A 22,361-nucleotide genomic window follows, 5' to 3' on the forward strand; every position below is an offset into this window, starting at 1 on the left:
AGTGGCTTCGGATACATCCGGTCCCGTAGCCTCTCACGGAAATGTATATGACGAAGTCTCTATCTGATGGAGAAGGCTGTGCTGAGTTTTATAAGTCAGGTGAGGCGCTAGATGGGAGGCAGGTAGCCAGATCTGGCTGATTTCTTGCATGTCAGCAGGGTGCCCTCTCTGAACCAAATTGTTTGGTGAAGTTGGTCATCTCAAGGTTGCGCAGCAGCCTGTCCCACCCGTAACTGTGGCGACACATTTTCCTGCCTGACCTTGCATCGGAGCTGATACCAGGCTTTGAGATTGTTTGGGACTATGTACTCAGCATGCTGTCCTCCTATGTGCTCAGCCTGTTTAACTCTGACCTGCCTTTATGAGAACAATGTAACCAACCTCACCATGTTTTGCCCTTTCCATGTAATCAGCTAAGCTAGTAATAACCTAATAGCCCAATAGTAATAACCTAAGCTAGTGCATAGCTTTTATCTTAAATTATGTACTTCCATGCTCCTGACCCATAATGTAGTAGTATGCATATGTATATAATGTGGTAATTATTTACTGAAAGCAAAACAACCTTAAAACAAATATCCTGTAAGTCCTGGAAGCAACATGTTATTGGTTGCTAAGATCTGTGTGGTTTTTGAGTGCTATCCTGGGTCAGTCATGGTCAGTAAACTAACTTCTTCCCTGTAAAACTCTGTTAAAGATTCCTGTTAAAAAATATTCCCCATTTAATTCCCGTATCATTAATTTCTGTTCAGTAAACACAGAGCCAAGTCCTTTGTTAGGGACAGACAGGCAGCAGGTACAGGTTAGATAAATACAGCAGACAGGCCACAGACCACGAACACGAGGCAGTGAAGACGTGGGGAGAGAAGTGGAAAATTCATACTTATGCTCATTCTTGGTCTAAACTACTCCAAGGGGAAATCTATTTTCTGTTTTAATGCAACATCAGAGTATATAGCGACAGACACACATGTGGACTGGTGTCTTCACTAAGCCATAGCTCAGTCCAGTGGTGGCTACAAAACATGGCTTAAGGAAATATGGCTGTAGCTGGAATAAGTGAGGAAAGGAATTTATTATAATTCTCTTCTCTGTGGTGAGGGTGGTGCTGTGAAGACCACAGAGTAAAGAGAAATCACCCTCAGTAGAAGCTGCTCTCTAGTCTCTGCAGCTGAATGTGAGAGAAATACGAGCCAGGAGGAATTTCAAAAGGCCACAAATTCTTTGACCTCTCATCAAAAACGGATGCCAAAGTCAGGCATGGTGGCTCACATCCATAGTCCCAAGACTCCAGAAGCTGAAGCAGAAAGACTGAGTTTGCAACCAGCCTAGACTACAGAGTGAGAGCCTATCTCAACAATGACAACAACAACAAAACAAAGCCAAGACACAAGGCAAAAATAAGAGTTCTCCATCTCCGTCCCCTTGACTTTGTAACCATTTAGATGGACAAAGGCAGAAGTGACTGACACTGTGCTAGATTTTGGCCCCAGGTTTTATGAGAGTGACACATTCTACCTCCTGTCTCTTGGCACATTCACTTGTAGAGTCCTGGAGGAGGATAGAACATAGCTGATGATGCTACTAGAGAGATTTCATGGAGACAGAGAGAGGCCCTTCTGAGTTCACCCTACAAGCCTTACCTGCCAAGGTATCTATCAGGTGAAGGAAGTTATTCTGGACTCTCCAACCCAACCCAGGCCCAGAACTGAATAACCTGAATTCTTCTGGCATGGAGATAACACAGCGAGATAAACTCTACCTGAAGCTCTGCCCCCACAAGACTGTGAAATATTATAGAATGGTTACTGTGGTATTTTTCTCTTCTAAAACAGGTTGGTTTATTTCATTCCTCTGAATGAAGAAGGAAAGTATCATTAGTCTGAATCTCATAAACACAGCCTGGACTGTGAAGCCCTCCAACACTGGGTCCCAGCAAACCAATTCAGGAGGCACAAAATGTCGCTTCAACCCCTTCAGTACATTCTTCTGCCCCCACACCCGCCAATACCAGCTCTCTCCTACCCCAACCAAGGATGGCATATCTACACTTGCTCCCAAGTTAATTTTTTTGGGGTGTGTGTGTGATTTGTTATATAGCAACAGACATGCTAAAATAAACACCTTTGTCCTGACATTTGGACTTGTTTTCTCAGGAAGGCCAAAGCCTGCCCATCTCTCCCCTATTTTCCTATGTGAACACACAGGTGTGCACAAATAAGGTCACATCCAGAAATGTTCAGGGTCAGTCAGTTTCCTTCCTTTCTGCTTCTCAGTTCCTAATCTTACACTTTATAATTAAATATTACATGGATAAGAACTCTGGAACTGACCCACAGAATGCCAGCTTCTTTGGCCCAGGAATATCCAGGAAGCATGGCCACACTTGTAGCAGCTGTCTAGTAGGTCCAGCGTACCTGTCTGTCTAACTACCTCTTTACGACATCAGCTTTTTGACCAGAGATGACCGAGAAGCCACACTTCTCAGGTCACATAGTCCCTGCATCTCTGCACATTTTAATACCCCCTCCCCCCCTCCCCCCATTCTCAGGGCCAGTCAAAGCTGCACTGAGCTGAGCTCATCCAGTCACACTTCTGGGGCACTTGACAAACTCTGCTAATGTAATTAGAGCTCAGACTCACCAGGCGGTTTGCAAGGGAGATGGTGTCTGCAGTCACTTCTGCTTCTTGCTGACACTTGAGTTTCTCTGCCGTTGCTTTCTCAAACTTGGCCGTGAGCTTGGCCAGGTTTTCATTAAGGTGCTGTGGAGGAAGGAAGGCAAAGTTGGTTAGCAACTACAAGCCACCTCCTAGTGCTTCCGAGATAAGGCTTCACGAGAAGAGGATTCTGAAGGAAATGCTGGGTAGGGGGAAGGAGGCCAAGAGACTAAGACCAACAAGGAAGTGGGGAGGAAAAGAAGCCAAATGAGGGGTGATCTCAGGTAGCACCCCAGAGACAACCTCAGCTTCTTCCTGCAGGGGGCGCCTGGGATGAAAGCCCAGAGATGTCTGATCAAAGCTGAGCACTCCTGGCTTGTGTAGAGACAATGAGGTGAGATGGACATGGAGCAGAGCAAAGGGACAGAAAAAGTCCCACCTCTCCTTGGGCGGGGGAAGGGGTTCGGTGAGTTTACAGAGCACAGGTGTTGCTGTTGGAGGCAAAAGCACATCACAGCTGGAGAAGCAAGACTATGGCTGCAGGCCCCAGGGGGACCTGGGAGTGCCACCGACCAGATGTGCCGCACTGGGCTGAGGCTGGGCTGGCCTTCCTTTACTGGAACTTTTACTTAGCCCTCATCCATTTTCCGCCATCATCAAAAGGGCTGGATGTTTTTCAGAAAAGGCATAGCTTCAATTTTCCTCTGAATTTATCAGGCATTAAGAAGGGAAACATGACACTTGTCACTTTCAGAGTGATATTCACATAGGTGAAGACACAGGGACACACAGCAGATACTTCTGCAAATGTCTGTGCCTATGCAGTAACTAAAGTCCAGGCTGCTTTGCTGGCCCTTGCCAAGGTGTAAGATAGACAGATAGTGTCCGAGTTCACACTACCAGCACTTTAAAAAGCAGTGGGCATCGGATTAATGATAGCAGACTGAACACACCCATCACCTTGTCTTCTTCCTAAGCAATCACTAAAGTGATTAGGAAGCAATTTCAACGGTCATCAGCTCCCTGCACCATGTGAATCAATGGGCATTACTCAGGGGTGGGAGAGTCAGTCTATCTAGCAGGATGGTGGAAGTCCACACCAATGGAAGTGTTGGATGGCTGGAGAAGGGCAGAGGAGACTGTGGCTTCCATGGTCACCACAAAAGCTATTTATCTGCAGAACCTCCATCAACTGGAGATTCTGGAAGTGTGACTGAGTGGGTGGTCAGAAGGAGAGCTAACTGGAGGCCTATTGGCACCCCAACAAGCATCTCTATCCAAATGTCCAATGCAGCATCACCATGAAGGAGAAACTCTGTCACTTCAGATGCATCCAGCATAGCTCAATCTGATCTTAGAAATAAATCTTATCAGTCAGACCTGCCTCTTTGTCTGCAGAGATAATGCCAGCTTTTTAAAAAATGTATCTTTAGCCGGGCGGTGGTGGCGCACGCCTTTAATCCCAGCACTTGGGAGGCAGAGGCAGGCGGATCTCTGTGAGTTCGAGGCCAGCCTGGGCTACCAAGTGAGTTCCAGGAAAGGCGCAAAGCTACACAGAGAAACCCTGTCTCGAAAAACCAAAAAAAATAAAAAAAATAAAAAATGTATCTTTAAATTGCTGACATTTTCATACTTATACACAGTGCACAGTGACCATATCATTCTACCCCATTATCCTCTCCTATCCCCGCCATCCCTGCTAAGCCCTCCTTCTCCCTGCTAACCGCCCTCCAGCTTTCCTGTCTTTGCAGGTTTTCCATGGGCGATCACAGCTGCTGTGTGTTCATTAACGCAGTGGCCATGCCATTTTAACTTCCTCTGAGACACCACAGACAGAAGATGTCAGCAACTGCCTAGATGAACGTAAGCAACAAGAGGGAAGCGATGACCGGAGGGCAAGACAGGGCTCCCGATAGCAACAAGAACAGCACGCAGGGCCTTGGGACCAGGTCTCAGACAGGTCCAAGATGGCTCGGCTACAACACGAGAATGGGAGTTTATTAAATGGAGGTGAGAATAGAACCACTGTTGGGGATGGCCGTTTTATTGTTAATGTAAACAAACAATAGCGATTGCGGTGTGGGTAAGAAAGAGGAACTTAGAAAACATGCACGGCTTCAGACTTCTCCCAGTAAGCCTGTGAAAATGAACAGTGCCAGTGGGGTGAGGGAAAAGCAGAGGACAAAGTTAGGAGGTTCAACATCTGATGATCTGCTTGGATTGCAGAAGATTACAAAGGAAATGGAAGAGAGATTGCCGGAGAAGAAAACAATAATATGTCAGGAGGGCTGAAGACAGTAGGTCTCCCCATGTCAGCATGAATAATATAAAAGAATGGGATATTAGAAACACATGATGGGAAAAAGAGGGAGCTGTATGGAGGTGGAGGGGTTTAAGTGAAGATGAAAGTCGGGAGGGGATAGGGAAGGCAAGAGGGTGGGCTTTATCTCAAACTAAGAAGGGGGGCAGAATGGATAAATAACGGCAGCTACACAAAAGGAAATCACGGATGTAATCCAGTAACGGAAGATAGAAACTCCATGGGGGAAAAGAGGCTGTAAAAAAATTAAAAAAGGACCCAGGTTTCATTTCCAGGACCTACATTGTGGGTCACAACCAGCTGCAACTCCAGTTACAGGGGATTTGACACCCTTGTTTGGCCCCTGAGGACAACTGGGTACATGTGCAGTGCACATATATACATGTAGGCAAGCATGCATAACACATAAAAAATACTTTTTAAAAAGAAAATAAAATTATTGTGTATCACTTAGATCTATTGTGAACAATAGAGATGTTCACGTAATATCAATGGAAGTTACTGACCTTTTAAACTTTCATGAATCAGTCTATAGACAGAGACACTTAGTTTTGGTTACAGAAGCCAATGTAGATAGTTTTGGCCATGGCAATCACAAAACAGAAATAAGGTCATGACGACAGATATTGGGAGGGAGAGGATGAAAGAAGAGGAAAAGTTTGGGATAATAGACAGCTTCATCCTGAAAGATGAAGCTCCCAGGAAGCCACCTCTATGCAATGGAGCAAGAAATAAAAAACCACTGTCATCTAAAACTAGTTGTCATATATTTTCTAGGAAGATGCCGAAATCAACAACTTAGACCAGTCAGATGCCTGAATAAGACACAGGGAGTAGAGATATCAGCCTAGCATGAAGAACAGAGCAAGGAGATATTGAGAACCGGCCAGATAGGAGTCCAGTATCAGGCAACAGGCACTGATGGGATGGATGGCAGGGGCGACATGGCCATTCACTCCAATAGGAAGACACTAGTTAATTGCAGGGCAGGGAAGAATATAGGGGAATCTTCTGGTTATGTGTATAATGGCCAGAAATCCTATTTCTATGTAAAATTTCTGATATGTTCAATATTAGCAACTGTCTGAGTTACTGTTCTACTGGTATGAAGAGATACTTTAACCACGACAACTCTTATAAAAGGAAGCATTTCATTGTGGGCTTGCTTAGAGTGTCAGAGGCTTCATTATCATCATGGCAGGGAACATGGAGCATGGGGGCAAGCAGGTGTGGTGCTGGAGAAGTAACTGAAAGCTCTACATCTTGACCTGCAGGCAGCAGGGTGTGTGTGTGTGTGTGTGTGTGTGTGTGTGTGTGTGTGTGAGAGAGAGAGAGAGAGAGAGAGAGAGAGAGAGAGAGAGACAGAGACAGAGACAGAGACAGAGACAGAGAGACAGAGACAGAGAGAGAGACAGAGACAGAGAGAGACAGAGAGACAGAGAGACAGAGAAAGACAGAGAGAGACAGAGAGGGAGAGGGGGGTGGGGGGAGACACTGGATGCCTGGCATGGGCTTTTGAAACCTCAAAGTCCACATCCAGTGACACGCTTCCTCCACCAAGACCACACCTTCCAAACCTTCTCAAATCATGCCACTCCCTGATGACTAACCATTCAAATATATGAGCCTATGGGGACCATTCTTATTCAAACCACCACAACAACTACTCGCTCATATATTTGAATGCTTGGTTCCCAGTTGATGAACTATTTGGAAGTCTTTGAGGTTTCAAAAGCCCATGCCAGTCCCAGTCTCTCTCTCCCTTTCCCTCTCCCTTGTACCTGCAGATCAGGATACAGGATAAAGTTCTCAGCTGCTGCTCCAGCACCATGCCTATCTGCTCTCTGTCATGGCGAGCATGTACTAATCCTCTGAAACTGTAAGCAAGCCCTGTATTAAATATTTTCTTTAATAAGAGTTGCCTTGGTCATGGTGTCTCTTCACAGTAATAGAATATTAACCAGGACAGCAACTTCTTAAGCCATCTGCAAATATAAGATCCAGGCCCAAGGAGACAGGTCAGCTCTGAGATGGCCTTCAAAGCAGATCAAAGAATTAAAAGAGGATGTTGTTTCCTGTGAAGACCTTTCTCTACCATTTGATATTTTCCCTGCTCTACGAAAATTTCCAACTTGTTCTTATTGATATTTTGCTTTATAAATTGTAATGTTAATAGATGCTTATTGTAGAAAGTGAAAACTAGATGACCAAACAAAGGCCATGTAAAATCTACCACTTAGAGACCAAACACAGTCAACAAAGCAACTGTGTTTTAAAGTGTGTATACACATGTGTGAAAGGAGAAGGCTACAATGACCTCAGTAGCACCTGGAGAGGCATCTCCTTGGTCCAGGCGAGCCTCCATGGAAAGGGTGGGTTCTCTTTCTCTCTGATGTAGTAGTTAAGTATGCGGTCATGTTCTTGGGATGTTAATAGGCGAATGTATAAGCACAGGAAGGAGAGGGGGTTGTTAAAAGCAGAAAATATTTTGGCAGAAAAGAAACATTTCCTATGGTAGCCAAGTGTTCTTAAAAATTCTTCTTGCATTCCCAGGTTGAGTGGGCCCATCATACGAATTTGGCTCCTGGAAAGGTATAAACATTTAAAAAACATCCCCTCTGAACCAAATGTTCCTTTAGTTAAAATAACTTGAGTAAAAAAGTCTTTTAAAATTCAGTTCTTTACACTCTTCTGGGAGAGACTGAACAATATGAAAATTATTAGGAAGTCCTCCCCCCCCCCAAAAAAAAGCAGCAGAGGGGGTGTTTAAGGTGTGTTGTACTAATGGAAGGCTGGTTATGGACGTTACCCCCTGTTCTAAGGACATGGTCCAAGAACACCCGGGTTTAAAAAGCAGGTATTTAGAGGAGATTAGTGTAGATGTAACCAACCGTCTTATTAAATAAGAAACACAGAAACAATGTAAAAGAGAAAGCCGAGAAATCAGAGCTCAGAGCTAAAATCTCACCCTTCCTCCTGCTGTCCCAGCTTCGCGAAAAGAGACCTACTTCCTGTCGGTTCGTATTTTTAAAGTATGTTGTTCTGCCTTCTCATTGGTTGTAAACCCAAACACATGACTGCCTCGTCACTGTCTGAATGTACAGCCCCCTAGGTCTTAAAGGCATATGTCTCCAATGCTGGCTGTATCCCTGAACACACAGAGATCTTATGGGATTAAAGGCGTGTGCCACCACCGCCACACTCTTGCTATGGCTCTAATAGCTCTGACCCTGAACACACAGATATCTATGGGATTAAAGGCGTGTACCACCACCGCCACACTCTTGCTATGGCTCTAATAGCTCTGACCCCCAGACAACTTTATTTATTAACATACAATCAAATTAATATTTCAGTACAAATCAAAATAATATTTCAATACAATTAGATTACCACCACATTTCCCCTTTTCTATTTTAATAAAAAGAAAAAAAGCAAAAGGTTATGACTAACAAAAGAAAAACTATATACAAAAGTACAATAACTATATACAATATATACAAGTAATAAATAGCTAAACAGGTATTTGACGAATCAGAGAAAATAATTCCATTATCTATCCTATTTTGGTAATCCCAAGATGTATCTAATGTACTTTCTATCCTAATTAATTTTCAACTATAACTAACTAACCTTCAACCATAACTAACTAATCTTCAACTCCCTCAGAGACCCAAGAAGGGAATAATATTAGCTAACAAAAATAAAAACAGGAAGTGCATGCAAGCAACTTCCAAAAAATTTTGTGAGTTGACAGAAACAGCCAGCTGCCTGGGCAGTCACCTGAGGTTTCTCCGCAGTGTTGGGGCATCATCTTCAGCCTATAGGCTTAGTGTATCTGACAGACTCATTTGTGAAGTAGGATGTACACAAGGTCAACAGTTCAACCTCACATTGGGTGAGAGCAGTCCACGTACCAGAAACACCTGAATTCCACTAGTGTCCTGTCATGATTCAGGATTTTAAATTCTGGAAATTGTTGACAGTTTTTTAATTCAGCTGTCCATTCTTCTTGGCTGTGTATATATGGCTTCATCTCAGCATCCCCTTCTTCTCCACATCCCTCTATTAAATGCCAGTCTACTTTTGAGAGGCATGAGCTTTCAGCTGCTGTTCCATTGTACAACAGAATCCATCGGCCCTCTGCCTGTTAAGCTGCCTTCGAAGAAAAGGGCACCGTACCTTTTCCGGATGCGAAGGCCACTTCAGGGATGGGGCCATATTGTCCTGGCCTCAGAAGATGCCTTTTGATAAAGCCATAACCACACTTGTTTTGGCAAGAATCAGTAGTCCCTTGTTTCGTGATCTGTCTGTCCATTTTGTCCTGTTGATTCGAGGATACTTTGTTGTCCAGTGGCTAACTTTTGCCAGAATGAAAGTTGACTCCATATGCAGTTTCTTCAATGCCCATATTTTCTCTAAAGTAGATTGGTACTGCCAGGAGCCGACATGTCTCAAAAAAGAAAAATTTTCTAAGTTATTAAAACATTTTAAATGCCATATTCTGTAGATCTCTGAAGGGTTTGAAGATGACCTGTCTAAAACATCTCTGCTCAATTTTTAAAACATATCTAATATGACTACAAGTTCTATGATAATGTCTAACTACTAGCTTTCATTTCTTTATATCCTAATAGTTGATAATAATAACATTCAAGGATCAGAAATTTGCATTACATTGTTAAATGGATGGAATAAATACAATTAGAAATATACATATAGCATTTTCTAACAATATCAGTTTCAAATTTGTGTACAATATAAAACAATTCAATCCAATGTAAAGTATTTAAAACTAGTAATTGTCTTTTTCTTTTCTTTCTTTCTCTTTTTTTTTTTAAACAAGAACTTTAAATCTAATCTCCTTTGCTTAGCCTTTTTCCTAACCCTTGACAATAACTTGTAACCAACCCCCCTAAATACTGAAAATTATCCCAGACCCAAAACCCATTAAAAAGACCAAAAAACCACCCGCCCCACACCACCTCTTTGGGAATGTGGGCGTCGTATTCTTAAAATTGCTTCCTGCTGGGTATGGGCGAAGTTTTCTTTATCCTGAAAGAAAAATTTTAGGTTAATTGTCAAATTCTAGGAGAGGTAACTATATCCTTCATTATCCAGTCTGTGTATAATGCCAAAGTTGAGGGTTTATCTCAAGTCCTTATTCAAGTAGTCTTTGAGACTGGATCATCTCAGCTAGTCATCTCAAAATTGCTCTGAGCACCTTGTAGTTCAAAGCTGATCTGTGGATGATGTTTGTCAGCTTAATGATATTATTATTGTCCACGTGGAATTGTTGTTGTTGTGGGGCCCCATCTTCTTTCTGGAGACTTCAGTTGATATTAGGCCTGGCCATGATTTCCTGCAGAAAACTGATAAGAGACTCGAACACAAAAACATATATATGCAGCTAGCCTTTTTTCTAGAATTAGTTAGTACTCTATGTGACCATTCATATCTTAACAAAGTTTAAAATGTATATATATATATTAATCTTGTAAATTTTGATATAAAATTTATACTTTGAGAAAAGTTTAAAGAATCAGAATAGAATCAAAGAGTTGAGATTAGTAATAGAATAGTCCCTTAATTAATTTTGCTTTTGTCCTGTACCATAGCAGAAGATGGCTCTTATTCTGGCATGATACAGGGAGTTTGCATTTTCCTTTTAACAACATGCTTGATTTTAAAGAAGGAGAGAGCCATTCTCCAACTCCAAAGTCAGCTTTAAATTTTAATTGAACTGGGACTGTTAGAAGACCAATAGTGTTAAATCTTTAGAGAAAAGCAGAAACAAACATTTAGGAAGACATAAAATTTTTTTTAGATAATATATACCCATACACCGTTTCACTCTGTTTCTTGGGATAGATGATTTGTCCCTTTTCTTCAGTTGTCTCATTTGTCCAGTGTTCTTCAGATTCCTTAACCTTCATTCTCCTAAAAGACAAAAACAAAAACCTTTCCCCAAGACTAATTTTGGGGATGTTCCTTTTTGGCAAGTTATTATCTGATGAAATGAAAAGGCATGTTTTATTGATACAAGTTAGTTTAAATTGGATGTTCATGCTGGTTGATGAACTATCACCTCCTCTAATTAAGAGGTCTCTCTTGTTCAAATCGAACCTTTATCAATTTTGATGGTACCCACAGCTTATCTTCTCCTGTAGAAACAAAAGCAAAACCACGTCCCCAATGTAATACATACCCTGGTTTCCATTCTGAGGTCAGCACATCCTTAAAGTATATAGGCTGATTTAATTCTGTAGTTTTTTCTATTATCCAATGTCTCTCTGCAGCTGTTGTTCCTTTCTCATTGGCATTCAGAAAATTCAAAGTTAGAAGAGCATTATGCAGTCTATTTCTGGGGGTTTTTGTTACCCATTTCTGTTTATTTAGCATATCCTTTAGAGTTCTGTTTGATCTTTCTATAACTGCTTGACCTGTAGGATTATGTGGTATGCCTGTAATATGCTTTATATTGTAATAAGCAAAAAACTGTTTCATTTTAACAGAGACATATGATGGAGCATTGTCAGTTTTGATTTGTGCAGGTATACCCATGATGGCCATAACTTCTAGCAAATGAGTGATTACAGAATCAGCTTTTTCAGAACTCAAAGCAGTTGCCCATTGAAATCCTGAATAAGTATCGATAGTGTGGTGTACATATTTCAATTTTCCAAATTCTGCAAAGTGAAACACGTCCATCTGCCAGATTTCATTTCTCTGAGTACCCTTTGGGTTACATCCTGCTGGTAATGGCGTCTGATTGTAGAAGGAACAAGTAGGACATTTCTTTATTATTTCTTTGGCTTGTTGCCAGGTTATGGAAAAATCCTTTTTAAACCTTTACTATTAACGTGATGTTTTTTATGAAATTCTGAGGCCTCCAGCACATTTCCTATCAATAATTTATCAATTTCTTCATTGCCTTGTGCTAGAGGGCCTGGCAGACCAGTATGGGATCGAATGTGAGTTATATATAAAGGATGATTCCTTTTCCTGATTGTATCTTGTAATTGAATAAATAGTGAAGTTAATTCTGAAGCATCAGGGATAAATTCTGCAGTCTCAATATGTAACACCACTCTTTCAGCATACTGAGAGTCAGTTACTATGTTGAGAGGTTCTGAAAAATCCATTAATACCAACAGAATAGCATACAATTCTGATTTTTGAACTGAATTATACGGACTTTGAACCACTTTACTTAAATTTTCTGATTTGTAACCTGCCTTTCCTTCTTTGTTGGCGTCTGTATAAAATGTACGAACTCCAGATATGGGTTTTTGCCGTACAATTCGAGGCAAGATCCAATCAGCTCTCTTTATAAGATCAATTCTATTGCTTTTGGGATATTTGCTGTTAATTTCTCCCAAAAAATTACTGCAAGCTCTTTGCCAAGGTTCACTTTCTGTCCATAATTTTTCAATGTCCTCCTTAGTTAATGGTACGACAATTTCTGCTGGGTCTATGCCTGCTAATTGACGAAGTCTCATTTTTCCTTTGTAAATCAAGTCAGAGATTTTTTCCACATAAGTTTTTAATTTTTTATTTGGTTTATTTGGTAAAAATATCCATTCCAATATAATATCTTCCCTCTGCATTAATATTCCAGTAGGAGAACGCCTAGAAGGTAAGATAACCAAAATGCAATCCAGCTTTGGATCAATACGATTCACGTGTCCTTCATGCACTTTCTTTTCTACCAAGGCTAATTCTTTCTCAGCTTCAGGTGATAATTCTCTTGGACTATTTAAGTCCTTGTCACCTTCTAAGGTTTTGAACAAATTAGTCAGTTCATCATTTTTTACCCCAACAATAGTTCGTAGATGAGAAATATCTCCAAATAATCTTTGAAAGTCATTAAGAGTCTGTAGTCTATCTCTCCGAATTTGCACCTTTTGGGGTCTAATTTTTTGTAGCTCTATTTTATATCCTAAATAATTAATAGAATCTCCTCTTTGTATCTTTTCAGGAGCAATTTTTAATCCCCAGCGAGGCAAAATTTTCTTTACTTCTTCAAACATTATTTCTAAAGTATCTGCATTTGAGTCAGCTAGTAAAATATCGTCCATATAATGATAAATTATAGATTTAGGAAATTTTTTACGTATCACTTCCAATGGCTGTTGTACAAAATATTGGCACAGAGTTGGGCTATTCAACATTCCCTGTGGGAGGACCCTCCATTGAAATCTTTTAACCGGTTGAGAATTATTATAAGTAGGCACTGTGAAAGCAAATCTTTCTCTGTCTTTTTCTTGTAAGGGTATTGAAAAGAAACAGTCTTTTAAATCAATAACTATGAGAGGCCATCCTTTTGGTAACAGAGTAGGCAAAGGCATCCCAGATTGTAGAGAACCCATTGGCTGAATTACTTTGTTAATTGCCCTAAGGTCTGTTACCATTCTCCATTTACCAGATTTCTTTTTAATAACAAATACAGGAGAATTCCAAGGGCTGGTTGATTCTTCAATATGCTGAGCATTTAACTGTTCTTCTACCAGCTCTTCTAAAGCCTGGAGTTTCTCTGTTGTTAAAGGCCATTGCTGGACCCATACAGGCTTGTCTGTTAACCATTTTAAAGGTAGAGCTGTTGGTGTCTTTGGAAGATCATCAGTTATTGTGCCCTGTTCTTGTATAATATGGATGGCTGGTGACCACTCATTAGAACAATATCTTCTAATATTTCTCTCAGTAACATGTGCTAGTTTATGATTTGTTTCTGAGATTGGAGGGATGTTAATCTGAGTATTCCATTGTTGCAACAAGTCTCGACCCCACAGGTTCATAGTTATGTTAGCCACATATGGTTTTAATTTTCCTCTCTGTCCTTCTGGACCTATACATTCGAGCCATCTTGCACTCTGTTTCACCTGAGATAATGTCCCAATTCCTAACAGTTGAACGTTTACCTCCTGAAGAGGCCAAGTTGGATGCCAAAATTCTGGTGCAATTATGGTAACGTCCGCACCTGTGTCTACCAGACCAGACAACAAAACACCATTTATTTTTATCGTTAATTTTGGTCTTTGTTCATTAATAGAAGTTTGCCAAAAAATTTTCTTTATGTTTTCTCCTGAATTTTCTATTCTCTCTGTTTCATCATTCTGACCAGCATGATTTATTCCAATAGGCATTTGGTTATTTAATCGCTCTCCAGAGCAGGCATTTCCTCTATGGCTGCCGGAAAGGTTTGAACTGGATTTGCACTGGGGGCCTGCCTGAGGCCCCTCTGGGAGTTTCCCGAAGACTGAGGCAAAGGATTACCCTGTCTGTCCTTTGTTGATCTACATTCGTTGGTCCAGTGTTTTCCCTTACCACACCTTCTGCATACTCCAGAAGGAAGGGGCATTCTGTTGCCATTGTTCCTTGAAGAAACATTGTTTCTAGAAATGACCTGTCTACAGTCCCTTTTCAAATGTCCTTGCTTTCCACATCCAAAACATCTAACACTCCTCAAACCTTTTGAAATTACTTCTCCTACCCATGTATCATCATGCTCATCAGCTTCAACATTGTTTCTCTAATCCAATCTTCCATAGGTGCAGATCTTGCCCTTAATGGCCTGATTATTCTTTTGCATGCTGCATTCGCATTCTCAAAGGCCAAAGATTCAATTATTGCCTTACCAGCTTCTGAATCCGAGACCGTTCTCTTTACTGCTGAAGCCAGTCTTTGTAAAAAATCTGTAAAAGACTCTTTTGGGCCTTGCTTCACCTTTGTAAATGACTCAGATTTTTTTTCCTGGTTCCTCAACTTTGTCCCATGCATTCAAGGCTGCCGTTCGACATAAAATTAGGGTTTGGACATCATATAAACATTGTGCTTGTGCTGAAGCATATTGGCCTTCGCCCATAAGCTGATCCTGGCAAACTTGTACTCCTTTATCCCTCCATTGTTTTTCTATGTTTTTAGCCTCCTCCTTAAACCAAGTCAGAAATTGAAGTCTCTGGCTGGGTTCCAGAACACCTTGTGCGAGGTCCCGCCAGTCCTGTGGTACTATCCTATTATATGTTGACCAAGTGTTTAACATTTGCTTTACATATGGGGAATGCATGCCATAAGATACTATTGCCTCCTTAAACCTTTTTAAATCCAACATTTCAATTGGAGCCCAAGTATTTTGTGTAGCCATTTGATCAGGCATCTGCTGTACTGTTACAGGATAAATTAAGGGTGACTGTGTGAAAACAGGCTTTCTTTCTGCAACCTTATGATCCCGACTTGAAACAACTTCACTGTTAATTTCTTCTGTCTGAATTTTTACAGGTTTAACAAGTTCTTCTAACGCTGTTATCCTGGCACTTAAATTGACTATCTTTTTAAATATTAAAATGTGGATTATTATAGTGATGAGGTGCATAATTCCACCAATACTAATATTATATAGTTGTTCCATTGCCAGACTGCCTAAAATTTCGAACAAAAACCAATTTTCTTCCAATGTACACATAAAACCCATTTGTTTTTTAATGTGGAAAAAAATTCTCTTTTAGATAGTTTCCTTTAAAATATCTGATATATTATGACTTACCAAATCTGCGTAGAACAGTAGAAATCCGAGGGGATTTTCAAAGCAGCCACCTAGTGTCCCAGGTGTAAATCCAGAGAGAGGGAGAGAGAGAGAGAGAGAGAGAGAGAGAGAGAGAGAGAGAGAGAGAGGAAAGAGAGAACGCACAAGAATGCGTAGCCGGCTAAAGCTTAAATGCAGCCACGTGTTCCCTCTTGTGCCGAGTCAAGGCTTGGGTCTGGCTTCCTTAAGCTCCGACCACGTGCGTTGGCTTTACAGGCAGGGCCCTGTTCGGCAGGGCAGGTCTGAGTTGTTTGTAGCACCGGCTTTAGGCAAGCTGCTCACAGACCTAGGCCCGGGCTAGAAGTTGCTACCCGGACTAGGACGCCAGCAGCTCGGACTAAGAAGCCGATCGCCGCCGGCCGCCGTGTGCTGCCGCTGCCGCCGCTGCCGCCGCCGCCGCCGCCGCCGCGGGCCGCCTGCGGCCCTTGCGGGAAAGCGGACCTGCCGCCAAGCCAAGCAGTTTTTAATGGATTCTTGTCACGTTGGGCGCCAGATGTAGATGTAACCAACCGTCTTATTAAATAAGAAACACAGAAACAATGTAAAAGAGAAAGCCGAGAAATCAGAGCTCAGAGCTAAAATCTCACCCTTCCTCCTGCTGTCCCAGCTTCGCGAAAAGAGACCTACTTCCTGTCGGTTCGTATTTTTAAAGTATGTTGTTCTGCCTTCTCATTGGTTGTAAACCCAAACACATGACTGCCTCGTCACTGTCTGAATGTACAGCCCCCTAGGTCTTAAAGGCATATGTCTCCAATGCTGGCTGTATCCCTGAACACACAGAGATCTTATGGGATTAAAGGCGTGTGCCACCACCGCCACACTCTTGCTATGGCTCTAATAGCTCTGACCCTGAACACACAGATATCTATGGGATTAAAGGCGTGTGCCACCACCGCCACACTCTTGCTATGGCTCTAATAGCTCTGACCCCCAGACAACTTTATTTATTAACATACAATCAAATTAATATTTCAGTACAAATCAAAATAATATTTCAATACAATTAGATTACCACCACAGATTAGTTTCTTCACCAAAGTTATTATTGTTATTTATTAAGATGCTATGGATTGAGCATCTTAAAGATGTTAGCATTGAGCCCCAGCCCCAGTCTCAAGGATTTGCATCACACAGAGAGACTGTCTGCAATGATTTTCCCCTGAGAGCCTTCATGTGCCTATTTTCACCTGACCGTCAATAAACCCATGCTGCCCGAGATGTGCAGCACATCTACAATCCTACTTGTCAGTCTGTGAAACCTGCTTTATCATTGCCAGGCGTTCGCAGCAAGAATCTTGTTTGCCTGGGATGCATGTGGAGGAAATAGATATCCAGAACGTTGTTTGGCTTACGCTGGATCCTGGCAATAACTGAACTCATGCCCGTGGCTGGATGTGTGTGTGTGTGACTGACAGCGCTGAAAGCAAGATGGGGGTGGGTTAGCGGGGAGCAGCCACAGTGAGGAGCGTGGTCCCCAAGGCCCTTCTTGCTGTTTTCTGTGTCATAGGCTGCCTCTGGCTCATGCTCCACGCATGGTTGTCTTCCATGCCCAGGCCAATCCCCTGAGGCAGGTACTGTTATCCTGTCTCCTTCCCTTCAGGGAACTGAAGTTTGGGCCCGCTGAAGACACAAGAAATAAATATCCCAGCTGAGAGTGAAGCCAAGGTCTGTTGAGATGGACGCATCACTTATTTATTTTTAAAATTTTAATCACTTTTTTCCATGGAATATATTTTGATCATATTCTTCCCCCTCCCCTAACTCCTCTCGGGTTCTTCTTACCTCTCCACCCAAGGCAACTTTCTCTTCTTTTTCTCCGTCTCACTCTCTTGGAAAAAAGCAAGCCAGGGAAAGCAATAATAACAAAAACCAGTAGGATAAATAAATAGCAAAACAAATAAAAAAGTGGACAAAAAAACCAAAATAAAACATGAGTCCATTTTCTGTTGGCCAACTATTTCTGGGCTTTTGTACCGCCCTGGATTATGGCTGTTATATCCTGTGACACTCCACTGGAGAAAACTGGTTTTTCCTTTCCCAGCAGGTATCCATTGGGAATAGCTTCCTGGTTAGGGGTGGGACTTTGTGGAGAAGGGCAAATTTTTTGTTTGTTTGTTTTGTTTTGTTTTGTTTTTCAAGACAGGTTTTTCCTGTGTAGCTTTGCGCTTTTCCTGGAACTCACTTGCTAGCCCACGCTGGCCTGGAACTCACAGAGATCCGCCTGGCTCTGCCTCCCAAGTGCTGGGATTAAAGGTGTGCACCACCACTGCTGGGGTGGGCAGATTTTTAACTATGCTATCTTAAGGATGACTACCCCTCACTTTGCTAATTTTTAGTCTTCTTTTTGGCTGAGAGTTGAGCCTAGGGCATTATGTGTGCTAGGTAAGAGCTCTGCCAAGCTGCCTGCTTGCTACTAAGTCAGTATCCATTTCAATGGTAAAAGTGAAATTCAAAGGCAATCCTCTCTCTAGAACAGTGGTTCTCAGCCTTCCTAATGCTGAGACCCTTTAATACAGTTCCTCATGTTGTGGTGACCCCCCCAACCTTAAAATTATTTCCATTGTTACTTCATAACTGTAGTTTTGCTACTGTTATGAATCGTAATGTAAACAGCTGATATGCAGGATGTCTGGTGTGTGACCCCTGTGAAAGGGTCATTCAACCCCAGGTTGAGAACCTTTGCTCTAGTAGGTGTAATCCCAAGGTCACAACAACCCTTCACACCTGAGTGAAACAGACTAATGATGTATAGTGTTTGTAAATGCCAACAAGCCTCAGATGGAGCAAGGACCACTATAACCCACAACATACTACTTATTTACTTAATCTCTTTATGTAGCCCAGGCTGGCCTCAGACTCAGGATACAAATCCTCAGTCTCCTGAGTGCTGGTACTCCATCATGATGACTTGTTTTTAAAACTTCCACGGAAAAATGACGATCTCACTCACACATCACACCCACATCTTCACACTGCAGGAAGTGAGACAGACTGACAACTTGTCAGAATTGGAAATAATGGGTAGAAAAGGTAACATTAGAGACAGCTCTAACCTACATTTCAAGGGAGAAAAATATCTCAAAGCCGTAACCTTTTGTTCTTTACTATCAAAAGTACAATAGCATTTAATTCCTATTTGACTGATGAGGGAGCCACTGAGACTCCACTGATCCTGTTCTTAGTCTGCTATGTGTCTCTAGGACTCTTCTTTCCTCATAGGAGAGTAATATGCATCCCCCCCCCTTTTTTTTTTTTGCCCAGAGCAATGTACCAACTGCCCAGTGGGTTTTTCTTGTTTGGTCTATGTGTGTTGGAGAAAGAAATGGAAAAACTGTCCTAGTTGAAAGGGGATGAAATTTTGCATGAGCATTTGGTTTCTCATTAGGCATCATGTCAGGCTCTGGTGGTGGCCAGGGGTTGCTGTGTATTCTATAGGTTGACAGTGTTGGGCAGGATGGTTCTAGGTTCACTTACAGTGATCTTGGCTTTGATGGCTGCCAGTTTCTCCTGGGCAGCTGTGAGGTCGGAGGTGGCTTTGTTCAAAGCCTGGCGCTTTGGTTCCACATCACAGAAGACCTCGTAGAACCGCACAATGTTTATGACCCAAGAGCAGAGGCCCGCAGCTGCATAGGACTTGGTGGCCACCAACTCTGGGTTGAATGCCGGGTCTTGCAGATAGGGCTTGATGGCTTTGAGGCAATTCTCATGAATGTTTTCCTTGTCAAAGTGGATTAGGGAATCCAGGAAGCTGTCCACCTTGGTCATGGTGATCTTGGCAGCCTTCCAGCTGCGGTCCTTGGGCACCTTGCCCCCTGGGGCCATGAGTACCATCACTGCAGCGCTGACATTGCTGACGGCCAGAGGTGGGGAACCAAATGTCTTCAGCTCTGTCAGGTTGGTCTGAGAAGAGAGGAGGAGGTTGTTAGAGGAAAATGGATGAGTTCTCTTTGTCCTGGGCCGCTAATGGAGTTAGGCTGTGGGGTGATCAATCTGAAAGAGCTGCTTTGAAGCCTGCAGCAGCCCTCTGAATTTTAAATATCATGACTCATCAAAGGGGAAGCAAAGTGACTCCCCAGTGGCTGCAGACTTCCCTGAATGGTTACCCGAGACTCACTATGTTCTTCCACCACTAAGTGACTTACAGCCCATTAGAAACACACTATTATTTCACATCTAGCTGAGAAATAAAAGGATGCCAATACACTCTGAAACATGCAGCATGACATGAATAAAAGATAAGGTTATTATAAATTAATTTCCATCTTGAATTGAAGAGGATAGCACTGAAACTCAACTGTTTTTTTTTTTTCTTTTAATTAAACTGCTTTTTTCCCTGAGCTCATTCTAAATACACTTGACTGTCCTGAATGCGCAGTGGTATTTTTGCCAAGAAATAATTCAGACAGAAAGCCAGGAGTGGCTTGAGAGTCAGCTGCCTCTGACTGGTCTTAGGTGTGTCCTTTGCTACAGAAAGAAGTTGACCTTGATCTCAGGCCTCAGTGTCCTCATCTGTAACCCGGAAGTGTTGACTCTGACACTTAGGTTTCCCAGCTCTCGGTGCCCTCCTCTAGAACCTGGAATCAGGGCATCAATAATCTGGACATGAAATTGTGGTTGCCAGGGATGAACATGTGGAGTTGATTCAAGGGAAGCTGTAACACCCACTGAGAAAGACCCACGAACTTGTTTTTGCAAGGGTGACTTTTAAGGTGGGTGGGGAGGATCTTATTTCAAAGTTGAAGATCTACAAATTAACTTGAACTACTCTTGAGGCTGGAAATCCAGTGAAGGGGATCAGTTTGGCATCTAAAAGGGTGGAGGTGGGGTGGGGTAGATGCTCCATTTACTTTTTTTTCAGATTAAAAAAATGCTTTTAATTGAAATATATTTTTTTAAAATTTTATTTATTCATTATGTGATAATTACATCACTTCCTCCTTTCCTTTCCTCCCTCTGGCCTCTCTCAGTTATCTTCTCACGGACCCCTCCCACAATCCCCCTCAAGTTGATATCCTCTTTTTCTTTTATTATTTGTGTATGTGTGTGAGCATGTAAACACAAATATATATAAATAGAACCTGCTGATGGTCCCCCCTTTATTGGTTGTGCAGTCCAGAGTGGCCAGCCTTGAAACCATATTCACACAAACACCCAAAATGGACTCAATAGGTTACATTCACTCTTGAACTCTTTTCCTATTTGATCATGACATTCTGTCAGTGGCAGGAGTAAAGCACAGCACAAATGTGAGTGGGTGCTAGGGTGGGTGGGGACATGTCTTGAGGAGATGAGGGAGGGTACAGGAAGGAATCACAAACTGGAGCAAGAATCTCCACCATCTAAACTAGTGAATTAGACATAGTCAGTGAATGAAATTAACAGAAAACATGTCTAAAGATATAGGAGGTGCATAACCCAGTCTTGTACTGTTATGATTTCAATGGAATTCATTCCAACCCTTTTCCTATCCATATATGTCTACCAGTCAATGGCGACTGTGTTGGTCTAGGAGACGAAACCCCACTGGAGTTGAACTGGGCTTTCTTTTATGGCTTCCTTTGTCTTATGGGGAGTGGGGCAGAGAACAGCAATCCCCATGCTGAGTGTTCACAGGGAACTCTGGTTCTTGCTTCTGAGTCTCCCTGTGGAGTTCACGTCTGCATATTGATTTTCTCATGTTGCAAGGCACTTGGCCCAACTCTCTGCCTCTGGGACTCTGTCTCCCTTTCTCCTTCAGATTACAAATGTTTCCTGCTGGGACTTGGAAATGTCCTTGAAAGTATACGGCTGGGTTCCAAAGGTGGCACTGTCTATTACCAGTGCTTTGGCTCTTTAAGAAGCATAATGGGAAGCACCCGGTTTAAGAGGGGAGTGGCCTCTCGAGGAGGCTCTTAGGATTCAGGCCTCTTCTCTTCTTTGACTGTACATACTAGTTCCTGCAATGATGCACCAACCTTGACAGAGACCTGGTCTTGGTCATGAGCCACCAGAACCATAAGCCTGAACAAATCTGTATTTACTATAGGCAGCCAGTGTGAGGTGTTTTTATAGCACCTCAACACTGACTAGTACACTTCTTTTGGGGGGGGGAGATTGGCTTATGAAGCCATTTCTATCTCAGGAGCTCTATAAGAACCTTTGTAAACTGGAGAGATGGCTCAGCGGTTAAGAGCACTGGCTGTTCTTCCAGAGGACCCAGGTTCAATTCCCAGCACCCACATGGCAGCTCACAACTGTCTGTGACTTCAGTTCTAGGAGATCTGACACCTTCACACCAATACACACAAAATAAAGTTAAATAAAATTATTTAAAAAAAGAACCTTTGTTCCCAAGATGTTTGCATGGCTGATGTCACCCCATCCCTTAAGATCTTAATTTAAGCATTCTTGACTCAGAGAGACTCTACCCACCAGCCTCTTCTCCTTTATCTTTTCCTATCTCAGTATTGTGGTGATATTGTGTTCCTCAGTACACTGTACACCCCAATAAACTTATCTGGGGGTCAGAGAATAGAACAACCACTATATTAAACATAGGTTTAGGCAGTGGTAGCACACACCTTTAATCCTAGCTTTCCGGAGGCAGAGATCTGTCTGGATCTCTGAGTTCAAGCCATACTGGAAACAGCAATGCATGGTGACACACAACTTTAATTCCAGGAAGTGATGGCAGGAAGAAGAAAGGCATATAAGGCACGAGGACCAGGAACTAGAGCCTTTTTAAGCTTTTAGCTTTTAGCAGTAGTTCAGCTGAGATCCATTTGGGTGAGGACTCAGAAGCTTTCAGTTTGAGGAAACAAG

General features: G+C 42.3%; 1 protein-coding gene across 2 annotated transcripts in view; it reads right to left on the reverse strand.

Moving 5' to 3' along the window:
* Positions 1-22,361, reverse strand: part of Dnah9 (dynein axonemal heavy chain 9) — a 356,165-nt gene that overhangs the window by 85,367 nt on the left and 248,437 nt on the right. For both annotated transcript variants that reach the window (XM_006973518.4, XM_076542621.1), the window contains 2 exons: positions 19,035-19,460; positions 2,644-2,763 (listed from right to left, as the gene is read on the reverse strand). In XM_006973518.4, coding sequence (XP_006973580.1) covers positions 2,644-2,763; positions 19,035-19,460 — 546 coding nt within the window. The remainder of the gene's footprint in view (positions 1-2,643; positions 2,764-19,034; positions 19,461-22,361) is intronic.

The sequence above is a fragment of the Peromyscus maniculatus genome, chromosome 8 (assembly GCF_049852395.1).
Source record: "Peromyscus maniculatus bairdii isolate BWxNUB_F1_BW_parent chromosome 8, HU_Pman_BW_mat_3.1, whole genome shotgun sequence".
Classification (NCBI taxonomy): domain Eukaryota; kingdom Metazoa; phylum Chordata; class Mammalia; order Rodentia; family Cricetidae; genus Peromyscus; species Peromyscus maniculatus.